General features: G+C 34.6%; 1 protein-coding gene across 2 annotated transcripts in view; it reads right to left on the minus strand.

Annotated features, from left to right (window-relative positions):
- Positions 1 to 5,367: 5,367 nt before the first annotated feature.
- Positions 5,368 to 13,690, minus strand: part of Tm2d1 (TM2 domain containing 1) — a 34,126-nt gene continuing 25,803 nt past the window's right edge. The window contains exons 6-7 of one of the 2 annotated variants that reach the window (XM_071617896.1): positions 7,667 to 7,794; positions 5,368 to 5,700 (exon numbers count right to left, since the gene is read on the minus strand). In XM_071617896.1, the coding sequence (XP_071473997.1) occupies positions 7,684 to 7,794 (111 nt within the window). In that variant the 3' untranslated portion in view covers positions 5,368 to 5,700; positions 7,667 to 7,683. The other variant, XM_071617898.1, reaches the window with a different exon arrangement.

Here is a 13,690-nt window from a genome sequence, read left to right on the forward strand (position 1 = left end):
CTTGCACATTCTGAATGGACCTCACCAGCATCTGATGTTATCATTCCATCCCTTTAAACTGTGCTCAACAAATGACAACTATTATGTATGACATTTAATCTCTCAATGTTACCTGACTGATGTCATTAACCCTACCTATATGAAAACAAGAATTCAGAACGATGATGTGCTCAGTCACGAAACAAATTAGTGAAAGAGACAAGATGCAAACTCAGGTCTGTTTGATATCAAGGCTTGGGCTATTCCCATTCTGCTTAGATGCCAAATTTTTATCTCATCTACAGGGTCAAGGCAAAAATCAGGACGAGGAGGAAATGAGAGACTAGCCTAAGACTGTTTAGTATTCTTTGTTCTAGTTTATTCATTATTATTTATTGTATCAAATAAATGCATGTAAATGAGGAGTCTTAACATTAGAAAATTAAAGATAAACTAAAAAGAACAATCTGCAATCCCATCACCTGCAGATAGCTCTAGCTTTGATCTACCTTGGCAAGACTAAGCAGAGCCTAACAATATGGTCCTGCCCACTTCTAATCCTCTTGTCATGCAAACATAATCCCCAAAGCTAATTTGGCCAGTTTTGGTCCAGAAAGTGTTGCAAATGTCAGGTGAAGCAGCAGAAAAATCTTTGGGTTTTTGGCAAAAATTACTGCTCTTAGTTTCATTTGGATAGTCATAAAATATTTTAGCATACGATATGATAAAGTTGAGAAATTTGAATAAGATTTTTTAAAAAACAGCAAAATTATCTGTTAAGCAAAAAGGCTCAGTTTAGGCATATAATTCCATTTTTACCAAAAATATTAAACAATGTATTTTTTTAGAATCTTGGGCTGCAGGTACTTAAGGACTTAAGTTCAATTTGGGGCGAGGGGGACTTAACTGAAACTATTCTTCATATTTAATTGGTAATTTCCCCCATTTTCCAAATTTACCCAACCTCCCTTTCCCTCTCTGCTGAAGGGAATAATGAATAAGCTTCTTATTCCTCAAAATTCTCCTACTCCCTTGACTCAAAGCTTTCTGGAGGACAATTTGATAAGTCAACATTGCCAAACAGATTCGCTCCTGGCCTCCAATATTCATAACACCATTTCTTCAGCCCTGTTCTGGTCTCAAAGTCTTGATTTTTTCCTGCGGTCCCTAGAATGTAAGGAACAGCAATCAGCACTAATAAGTAGTGGCATCATTACAGAGCAAGGGATTGACTCAGGAACTTGAGTTTGGGCTATTTAACTTCATTCCTTTTCTGTTACCCTAGTTAACTGAGAATGTACATATGTATTTAAAAAAAAAAAAACCTACTATATGATTACTCTTTGACTATGAATGACAAATCTAGAGGGGAAAAAAATCAGAAAAGTTGATTGCTTGCTGGAATAACAAATTCCAAACAATAAGGGATTGCATAAATAAGTTGGCATAGAGATGGAAAACACTGTAGTCATTAAAAAGAATTTTGCAAAGAGTTATTTACTGAAATAGAAAAATCTTTACAATGTGAAGAAACAGGCTACAAAATAGTACACATAATATATAATTTTTATGAAGAAAATATACTTAATATGCATGAAAAATTGGCTTTAGGACATACATAAAAATACTTTTATCTGTGAACTGTGGAAGATGCTTTATTTTCTTTGCACTTTTTGGTGTTTTCCCAACATTCTGAATCAAGCTTGTGTCAATTTTGTAAAGAGGAAAAAAACGCACAAGAGATGCTGATTTAAGGAGAGAAGGGAAAAGGAAAGCAGCCAGAACCCTAGGGAAAACCTACATGTTTGAAAGAGAAGAGGAGCCAACATCTTAGACTTGTTCTTTTTCAAAACCAATTTTGTTCCTTGCCAGCTTCTTGCTCTTAGATCTATTTTAGCTTCTTAGATACCTATCAATATTATACTATTTAACTTAGCCTTATGTATCTAGGTTAAAGTAAGTGAAAACGACATAAAACTGTTTTGTAAAATAAAACATACCCCGAATTAGTATTTCTTATAGTTTTAGTGGCCCCATGAACAAAACCTGGCTATACGCAAAAAGACTTTTTGATATCTGTATTGGAAATGTAATCCTCAAATCCCTATAGTGATAGTATTTAAATGAGGGGCCTCTGGGGTTCAAGTAGGGTTACATGAGATCATGAGGGTGGGGTTCCAATGACAGGATTATCAATAAATGGGATGGATTCAAACTACAAAGCTTCTTCTTAGCAAAAGAAAACAATCATGTGAAGAGAGAGCCTACAGACTGGGAGAAAATCTTTACATATATATCTCAGATAAAGCATTAATCTCCAGGATATATGAAGAACTCAAAAAACTTAACACCAAAAATAATAATAATAACCCAATCAATAAATGGGCTAATAAACTGAACAGATACTTCACAGAATACAATCAATCAACAAAAATATGAAAAAAAGTTCAACATCTCTAGCAATTAGAGAAATGCAAATCAAAACTACTCTTTAAGATTTCATCTTACTGCAGTCATAATGGCAATTATCAAGAATCCAAGCAACAATAATGTTGGTGAGGGGGAAAAGGTACACTCATACATTGCTGGTGGGAATGCAAATTGATGCAAACATTATGGAAAGCAGTATGGAGATTCCTCAGAAAACTTGGAATGGAACCACCATTTGACTCAGCTATCCCACACCTCATTTTATACCCAAAGGACTTAAAATCAACATATAACAGTGACATGACCACATCAATGTTTATAGTAGCTCAATTCAAAACAGCTAAACTATGGAACCAATCTAGGTGCCCTTCAACAGATTAATGGATAAAGAAATTGTGATATGTATATATACACACTCATATATATGGAATATTGCTCAACTTTACAAAAGAATGAAATTATGGAACTGGAGAATACCATGCTAAGCAAAATAAGCCAATCCCCAAAAACCCAAGGCTGAATGTTTTCTGATATGTGGATACCAATTCACCATGGGGGGGTGGGGAATTGAGATACTGGCATGCACCACTGTGCCCATCCTGAGCTCAAATTCTTATTCTCCTTGCCATATCATGCAGCAAGAAGGCCCTCCTCACCAGCTAGGCATGGTAGCACACACCTGTAATCCCAGCAACTCAGGAGGATGAGGCAGGAGATGTGGGCAACAAGCTATTGAATTTCCTACTGTTAAACTATTAAAAAAAAAAAATCTACCTCTGTTCTTTATAAATTACCCAGTTTCAAGTAACTTTGTTACAGAAGCAGAAAATGGATTAAGACATACAGCATAGATAAGAAATCTACCTGGGTAAAGAGGTACTTCTGGAAATTCTATCAGTCCTTTCAGGTTGAAGTAGTACCTTTTATAAATTACTGCTACTGGGTATTAAATGTTCCTGTAAGACTGAAAGAATCAACTCCATTCATCCTAGACAGTTTGGGAGCAGCCTATTTAATGACTGAGCTAATCCATCTCACAATTCTCAAAAAGCAGGGTTATCAAAAAAATATCTGATAGAAAGGCCTTAACATAGAATTCAGATTCAGTTGCGCTAATGAAACAGTGCTCATGAAAGGGGAAAAAAAATGAAAAACTTATATGGAATTTAAATGCACTACCAGGCCCAGTGGTGCATGTCTGTAACACCCAAACACATAAGGCTGAGGCAGGAGGATTGCAAGACCAAGGCCAGCCTCAACAACTCAGTGAGACTCTGACTCAAAATTTTTTAAAAGGGCTGGGGATGAAGTACAGTTGTAAAGTACCCCTGGGGGATGACGGGGGAGCACTCCAGTAATGTATACACACACACACTCACACACACGCATTCATGGGGACTTATATGTTTATTATATCATTACCTATATCAAGCATCAGAGAATTAGACAAATTGGAAGTGATCTTGTCATGTAAACTTAGGAAACTCTGGTGAAAGTCTAAAGGTATGTTTTGTTGTTGTTTTTGTTTTCTGGGTTTTTTGGGGGTACCAGGGATTGAATTCAGGGGCACTCGACCACTGGGCCACATCCCTAGCCCTATTTTGTATTTAATTTACAGATATGGTCTCACTGAGTTGCTTAGCAAGCAACTCACAGTTGGTGAGGCTGGCTTTGAACTCACAATCCTCCTGTCTCGGCCATACAATGTATTTTGAAGGGACTTTTTTTCTAGATTTTATCAACAACTCATCTGGAGTACAGCTTATATGAATAGACACTTTGAGAAGGATATGCTGTTACCAACTTTAACAACAATGGAGAATCAGAAATTTCTTATTTAACTGAACATATGTGACTAAAGAGATGAGGCTTTTAAAATCTGGGCTTTTATGCTCCTGAAGGAAACTTCAAAGAATTATGTGCAATCTAAAATAACCAGGGAGGACTAGAACATGGGCTTAACTCTGAGCAAAAACATTGTCACTGTGAAAAGTGGATCACAAGAGATCACAAACTCCCAAAGCTAGGGATTTTTGTGTCTAGTTCACTGCCTTTTAAAAAAGGGCTGAGGATGAAGCACAGTTGTGAAGTGCCCCTTTACAAAATAAAATACAAATAGGGAGTTTTGTGTCTAGTTCATCCCCACTTAGAATAGTGCTTTCCACCTTGCAGACATTTAGTATTTAATGAATGAATCAAAGAAGTGCTCCTGGTGCATGGTAGAAGTCAACTGAAATTCACTTCATATAACAATATTTAATAATCTCATGCCAACTGGAGAAGCTATTACTGAATGGCTAATATGTTACAAAGCTAATTATACCATACTGTATACTTTCTAAGGGAAATTATGGTTTTAACTTTAAAGAAGCTGGACCTAGTAATTTTGAAATTGATATTATCTGCTACTAAGGAAAGAGTGGAGTAGTATTATGGGCACACGGCATTCCATGCATTTTCATCTTCTTAAAGCCCTCTGCACACAGAAAGAGAACATACAGGTGCTGCTTCCTTCAGACCCTGGCACATCACTTGAGGCTCCTATGCTAGCATCTGCCTAGCAGTGCTCACAGATGGAAGCCATTAGTCACCTGTTTAGTGTTCCCACCTTGTCCATCCACCTTCAAATGTAACTGCAGTGAGCTGAAGGAGTCAGCATCTAGTCTTCCACAGCTAGTGCATCACTCCTCAAGCAAAAAAGGGAAAAGTTTACACTTCAGAGGATGGAAGTATCCATGCTGCTTCAAGGTTTCACAGACTTCTTAATGATCATTAGTTCCAACAATACCAAGACAAAGACAGCTAAAAGCTGCAGAATCACAGGTGGGCTGTCACACAGGAGACTACAGGCTTGAGCACTATAAATGATATTTGTTCACACCAGATTAATTGCTTAGAAGGATCAAAATGCAGTTGACAGCTACATATTGATTTTCTTAAAAATAAAGCACAAAAAAATATGAATAAATTATACTTTTATTTTTCACAAGCAAAAAAAGATAAATGGCAACTTGCCTTTGTAAAAGACATTAAAGAATATCAGAGTAATAAGCTACCCATCTCATAGAGACAGTAGCCTCAGAAAGCCTATTATACAGCTTTTAAAGAAAGTCTTATTAAATAAATCTAAGAATAATATACTTTTAACTAAATGAACAAATCAAAAATGACCACACACACATACCACACATACCACACAAACAAAATCATATAGAACCCACAAAGTGGTAATGTTTAGAAGGAAAAAGGAAAAACTGGAAGTTCTTTATTAAATTCAAGGAGGCTCAAATCCTAAAACAGAAAAAAAAAGAAATATATTAAAACACAATATTTTAAAGAGTATATTATAGTTTGTTTCTTTCTCTCTCTTTCGTGGTCTCCAGTCTCAGATATACATTTTAATGCTTAATTTACTCAAGATATTTCTTTCTTACTCTTGGAGCAATTTTATATACCATAAAGAGATCACAAGACTGACAATGTAGGTATCTGCCTTCTTAATGGGCTCTTCAAGTTTTATATTTCAAATCTGATTCTCGAATCCTAATTAAATGTTTATATAATAGGCTTCTGAAAATGGAATTACATTTTAAATTGCATTTGCTTAATTTTTACACATTATAGTTTATAAACACCACCTTCATACTTTTGAAAGAGACACAATTTATGGTATGAATAAGGCACATGAAAATACATAACCCTTCCCATAAAGTATGAAGATGCCCAATACAAAATGATATGGTTGGTGGGGAGTAGGTAGAGTGGGAGGTAAAAAACCACCATGTTACAGCATATTACAGAAGGCCTAGAGTCTAGATTCTGTTCTTCACTAGCTATGTCTCAACTTCCTTAGGTTTTCTTTCTGATAAGAAAAAGCAGATGCATCTCTCAGAATTGGAAAACCTTTTTTGGGCAGTTGAGTAAATGTCTCAAATTTTGCAAAGCCCATCACTATTCAATCAGATGGCAATAAAAAAACATTCCATAATCTCACTACAAGAAAAAAATCTACCTAACATTCAAAATTATACTTCATATCTGATTTATACATTATGACATAAAAAACAAATGTCTGTTTCCTTCCTGGCCTCCAGAGCATTCTCTGAGATAAGAGACCACTGAGAACTCTAGTGCTATGATGATGGATAAGACTCTAACCTGCTTTTCTTTTGGTTTACCTGTCTCTCTAAAAGCACCTATTAGAGAGTCAACTATTACATAACAAATTCCCTGTACCCTATATATTATATAAAACTTCTTCATTATAGAGAATGATTCTACCAGGAAATTTTTCCTGACATTCTACCAAAATCTTGCTGAAAAAAATCTTGCATTGTTGGAAAACTATTTATTAGAATAAACTGATGCAAGGCAACTGAAAAAAAACTTTGTAGTAGCAGAGTCCTAAAGAACAAAAAAGAGTTGAATCCCTAGGACTCACAGTATCTCTCACTTATAAAGGTCTAATAGCTACTTAAACCTTAAGTTAATTAATAATTCTCATGGGCCAGTTCAAACATTGAGTTAGAATAAGTGCTTTCAGGTAGTTGAGGGTTTGGATTATATCAACTTTCAAGTTTAGGGAAGAAAAAGAAAAAAAAAATAGGTTAAAGATCATATTGAGGGCTGGGGTTGTGGCTCAGTGGTAGAGTGTTTGCCTAGTACATGTGAGGTACTGAGTTTTCAGCACCGCATATAAATAAATGAAAAAAATAAAGGTTCAGCAACATCTAAAAAAATTTTTTTTAAAAAGATCATATTGACCCTCAGATGGACAGCAGAAAACATCTGCCACATTGAACTAGCCACAGCACATATTTTCATTATAACATCATATAATGAGTATTTCCTTGGTTTAATTTTATTTCCTTATGAATTTTTCCCTTTTTTTTATATTTATTTTTCAGTTTTCGGCGGACACAACATCTTTCTTTGTATGTGGTGCTGAGGATTGAACCCGGGCCGCACGCATGCCAGGCGAGCACGCTACCGCTTGAGCCACATCCCCAGCCCGAATTTTTCCCTTCTGCCACATTCACTACAAAGAATTTGAACTAGAAAATGTAAGAGCAATGAACATATATAAAAATACTTTTCAAAGGATCAGAGACATTCAGACATATGTAGTTTTCTAAGAAGCAAAATTAAGAGGTTTACAACACTAGATCATCTCTTGAAATTTCCTATGGGTCTATAATTCTCACAAATTTATATTAATAATATACTATAATGAAGATTAGATATGCATATCACTTACTGTTTCTCTTTAAATATTTATGGATATAACTGTGTTTTTCTAAATGTTTCATTAGTAATACTAAGTCTTGTAAGTCTGGTTCCATAATAATCTATAATGTAACTACTTCCATCTGAAGGTCCAACAATCTAGAAGAGATAAATTTTCAAAAATTAGCTCATTTTGAAAAATACATTTCATAATGCTTTGAATTTACTCAGTAATTAATAAAATTGTTTCAATTGCCATAAAATTTCAACTCTAAGCAAAATAAAAAAGTTAACTGAGTGGCTCATGTAGCTCACAGATTCAAAAGAAGAGCTACAAAGTCTTCAAGAACCAAGGCGTTAAGGACTGAATTCTGTGTCCCACAAAGCCCCTGGGTTTGGCCTCCCTGCCTGTTTCCTTTGCTCCGCTTGTCTTCATTCTGCAGGCAGGCATTCTCAACTGATACTTACAAGCTAGAGATTCACATATTCCCACATTAGCAGCTCCTCAAAAAAAGTAAAATATTCTTCCCCAGTGTTTATATACCAAATCCAGAGAAAGACTTTCATTTATCTGCCTGTTTTTTATTATCTATTACTAGACAAATTACTATATCCAAGGAAATAGAATTAATAAGATTATTGTTAATCAGATTCCCTGTAGGAGATGATGCAATGTGATTCAAAGTCCTGCCAGAACCACCTGGAATGGAAAAGGGAGAGAGAGAAAAAAAACAACACATGTTCACTACAATCATCTTGTCCATTTAACCATATTTGTGATAATTCAATTAACATAATGTCTGTAAATTATCCGTTAAGGTAGCAATCTTCAAAGTGAGCTTTAAGGGTAGATAAGGAGCTACCATGGTGTATACAGACCCAGTGAGTTCTACTGGTATCCATTTTGAGATACTAGATTACGAACAGATCTGCCTGACATTATGCTATAGTGGAATATTTAGCTGGTTTTCTTTCCAACTTCTCCTCTCTCTATGATCCTCTTTCCAGCTTGGTCAGAGTAAAGCATCCTGCCATCAGAGCTCACCTGAGTCTCACGATAGCACACTGCTCTGATGTGCAAAACCTCTAAAGGGCCAAATCAAGGGGTAATTCAAAATACCAGACTTAGGAAAATTTCCTCTAATTAGAGATCCAAACATATGTTCTGCTACATTTTGTTCTAAAATTGCATTCCCAATAACATTTAGCTCTTTCTTCTTAAAAATAATCTGTTGAATTTGTAACACGTTAATGCTGTTTTCAACCATAACAATTATAATAACTCAATCCAGATAGCTCAGAAAAACTTTTAATTTAATTTTAATAAATAAGATGATTAACAGAAAGTTTTTAAGCATAAAAATACATAAGTTAAATTTTGTGCAAGAAGGAAAATAGAAATCAAATTCAAAGAGAAAAAAAGCAATGTGAAATTATAATGATTTGTGAAGGGTTCATTCATGTCTTTTTTAAGAGGATGACATTTTAAATCCTATGGCATTTATAGTCTGTTGGATACATTTAAAAATTGATGTAACAGTTTTATTTAAATATGTCAATATTTGAAATGACATTCTTTGCAACTATTTAAATTTATGATAAACTTAAATGTCAATTTAAAAATACGTAGAGGGCACAGACTTAAAAAAATTTCTTCTAGGGGTTATTCAACTAGAGTTTAAAGAAAACAACTATAAAGCACTCCCCAGCAGGGCACGGAGGCTGAGGCAGGAGGATCCTGAGTTCAAAGCCAGCCTCAGCAACTTAGCAAGACCCTGTCTCAAAATAAAACATAAAAAGGGCTGGGAATGTGGCTCAGTGGTTAAGCACTCCTGGTTTCAACCCACGGTAACAAAAAAAAAAAAAAAAAAGAAGAAGTGTATGTATTGGGGGAGGACTTTTTTGTCTCTGAAAGTGACAACATAAGGAAATGATGCTAACCAAAAAATATGATGATAGCAAAGAAGATAGGAAAGAGGGAGGGAAGAAGATGAAATAGAAGAGGGAAAACTGAATGGAATCCATACTATATCATTTTGCTCTGAATTAAGAAATCTCAGAATTGTCTAACCTCCAGATTGTTGTATGATACAATAAACTCTAATGTTACTTGTACAGTCAACAATCCTAATAATGCACTTGTCTTCAATGTCTCCTACAGATAACTGCCAGATACCCAAAGCACAACACTAGTGGTATTTATGCTAAAACAGTTTAAAGAACTGTTCAACCAAATTAAGTCAGTGTGTAAAGCATTGGTCCAAAAGAAAAATTTTGACAAAGCTTATAGCTAACTAGCTTTAGGATCAAATAATTTAATCCTCTCTGGTTCTCAGTTTTTCTTATCCATATACAGGAAAACTTGAAGAACAGATCAAGCTGATCTGTACAGCACTTTTTAAGTTCTAATGTCTTCCAAGACTACAACATTTAAGTACAAACATCTCAGTTTAGGCATCTAAAAGCTATCATTAATATGCTTTTCTATGAACCAGCCCATTTAAGAAGAAATCACCAGGCGCAGTGGTGTTCACCAGTAATCCCAGAGACTGAGGCAGCAAAAGATAGCAAGTTCAAGGCCAGCATCAGCAATTTGGCAAGATCCTGTCTCAAAATAAATAAATAAATAAATAAAAAAGGTCTGGGAATGTAGCTAAGTGGTAGAACACCCCTGGGTTCAATCCCCAGCACTAAAAGGGGGAAAAATATGATTCTTCTCCCCTTACTTAATTATAAAGAAAACTATCTGCTGTAAAGGTTCCAACTATTCAAATCCATATTCCCTTACCAAAATTTTAAAAAATACTTAATAAATGTTTCAATTATAAAACCTCTTATTATGAAGTTGGTATTACATTGTTAATTATAAAACTACAAATCTTTAAAAATATTCCATACTGGGAAATTTTTTACTTAGTAAATATAACCTATTAGTACATTGATAAGAGAATATGAAAACTAAAATTATTAATTTAGATTTTAATTATACCCCCAGCCCCAGTTTCCTGTGGCTGGGGGTATAATTCGGTAGTACAGTGCTTAGCATAATCAAGGTCCTGAGTTCAATCTCCATCACCAAACAACCCAGCCCGAAGCCAAAGTTCCATAGTATGCAGTATTTCCAATCAATATTCCTCTCTTCCAGCAGAGACAGACTTTTGAAATCTATAGGGTGAATAAATACCACCTCCATGCTTCATTGCAGTTAATGAGCCAAGAAGTTGCTATAGAGGTTTTCGTCTTAATAAAAGGGGGAAAGAAGAGGGCCACTACACTATGAGGGGCAATTTTCCAAAATATGTATCAATGTCTCTCCATAAGAAGCCCTATTACCACAAGTAAGCAACTGCACGTCCCTCTGCACGTTTCCTTAAAAATTACCACAATGTTGTGAACTAACACAGTGGACATGAACAGTTCTGGAGGTCAGAAGATCTAAATCAACATAACTGTTATGTCCTACAGAGACTCTAGGGAAGAATCTTTTAGGATTCTAAGCTTCCACTGATAACTGGCATTCTTTGGAATACCTTTGTTTGTAGCCAATTATCAGTTTAATCACATTTGAAATTGGACTTAGGGTCTACCAAAGTAATCCAAGATTATCTCTTTATCTCAAGATCCTTAACTTTTTCTTTCTCTTTCTTTCTTTCTTTGGAGGTTGGGGGTGATACTGGAGCTTTCCCCAGGGCCTTGCACATGCTAGGCAAGCAATCTACGACTAAGTCTGTGATCCTTAAATTAATCACATCAGCAAATACCTTTTTTTCCTAAATAAAAGAACATTTGCAGGTTCCAAGGTTTGATATGAACATGTTTTAGCTTATCACATCCTCCTTCTATGAGATGTTGTGGTAGTTTGGAGAGATTAAGTAAAACTACCTCTTTTGTGTTATTTCTGATTTTCAACAAGAAATTTTACTGGCATAGTAAATGTTGAAAAAAAAAAAAAAACCTCATTGTTTATATAAAAGGATAGGCTTTTCTATAGGTGCAAAGTCTATAGCAAGAAAAGTAAATTTAAAAAAATTTAAAGAACATATTAAAATCGAGACTATTATGAAGTGGTCACCAAATTTCCTATTTTTCTGTTCTTTATCCTTTTTTTTTTTTTTTTGTGTGTGTGTGTGTGTGTGTGTACGTGGTGCTAGAGATTAAACCCAGGGCCTTGTGCATGCAAGGCAAGCACTCTACCAACTGAGCTATATCCCCAGCCCTATTCTTTATCCTTGATGCCCAATGTCATTCTCAATAACTTCCTCCGAACTACTCATAGGCAGCTACACAAACAATGGGAATTTCATTAATTTGGCATTTGACTTGGATATACTCTTATGCTTAAAAATGTGATGTCCTTTGAAAAGTACACTTAACTTATCTGAATAGTTTAAAACTATGCTCTGATTTTAAGACATTTCCATGTAACTGTCAGGTACATCTAGGTAAGTACTGCTATGATTATTCTAATGTTACAGAGAATGCGTCCATTCTCCTATTGGTGAACCCATCTAGATTGATTCCAACTTCTTGCTACTACAAAGAATGCTACAATAAACATCATTATACATGTCCAAATGTGAACAGGAAGAAACTTTTTTGGATAAATACTAAGAAGTATCTCTTGATTTACTTATTAATTATGTGGGTATCCTTTGCTATGAATTGCCTAATTATTTATTATGTTCATTTAACTATGAGGCTCCCTATCATTTTATTGATTTGCAGAAATTACTTGAATATTATGGACAGCAATTCTTCTTGCTAGTATGTTTTTACTTAATCTGTGAACTTAACTTGGTCTAAGGACTGGAGATAAAGCTCAATGGTAGAGTGCACAAAAGGCCCTGGGTTCAATCCCCAGTCCCACAGGAAAAAGAAAAAAAAAACTTAACCTGGCCTATTGCCTTTAAAAACAGAATTGCTTAATTCAAATTTGATTTTGAGTAGTCAAATTAATTGATTCCTGCCCCCCCTTCATGTTTTATGTTTTGGGGATCTTGTTTCAGACTCAACCCATTCAAGACCATAAACTCTCTTCACTTAGTTTAATATAAAATTTAACTACAAAGCTCAGTGTCTATACCAAACCCAAATCTGCTGGCATTTTGATCTTAGGCTTCCTGGGCTCTAGATTTCTAAGCAATGAATTTCTGTTGCTTATAAATTTACCTATCTAAAGGTATTTTGTCATAGCAGTCCAATGCTCTAAGACGGTCCTAAAGGAAAGCATTCACTTTTTTTTAAAAGTACCATTTTTAGCTTTTCATACTGCTAGTACTTGGCACAAAACCCACACTTTTTCACAGATAGATTGTATTCATTTAAATCAGAAAAAAAAAAATTCAGGGCATATATGTTTAGCATACTACTAAAGAAATTTTCCTCAAGAAATTAATGTGTGAAAAGTCAAACCTGGTGTTTAAAAGCTCAGAACAGTAATAATACAAAGCAGTATATAAGCCAGTGCTAAAATGAGTGGCATATAGTAAGTGCCAAAACAATAAGATACATTTTTCAAATCTGATAAATTTATTTACAAAATTCATAAATGTCTCGGAAAGTATGTGAATTACTACTCCTTATCCAGTTGAGCCCTTTAAAAAAATACAATGAGTAACATTAATAGGAATAAAAATGAAAATAATTTCTTCCACGATACACAAAATTTTTAAAAACTGAAATAAACAAAAAAACAACATACTTTCTTCTAACTACTTTCTACATCCCAACACATATTTTCATTTTCCCCCTTATGCATATTTATCTTCCTGATTTGTGGTTATCTTCCCTCTACTTAACAAAACTTTGATAGAGTAGACATCAGTGATCATATAATTTAAAATGTTAGACTATGTGAGTGAAAAAGGAGGTTTAAGCATAAATAAAATATTCCATTTTTTATAATAAAAAAGCTTATACCATCTAATCTATTCTTTATGGTGCATATATATATATATATATATGCATCACTTAATAATGACATGTTCCCAGAAAAGCATAAGCAGGCCATTTTATCATTTTGCAAACTTCAGAGTGTAGTTACACAAATCTAGGT

This window comes from Marmota flaviventris, chromosome 10 (genome assembly GCF_047511675.1).
Source record: "Marmota flaviventris isolate mMarFla1 chromosome 10, mMarFla1.hap1, whole genome shotgun sequence".
Classification (NCBI taxonomy): domain Eukaryota; kingdom Metazoa; phylum Chordata; class Mammalia; order Rodentia; family Sciuridae; genus Marmota; species Marmota flaviventris.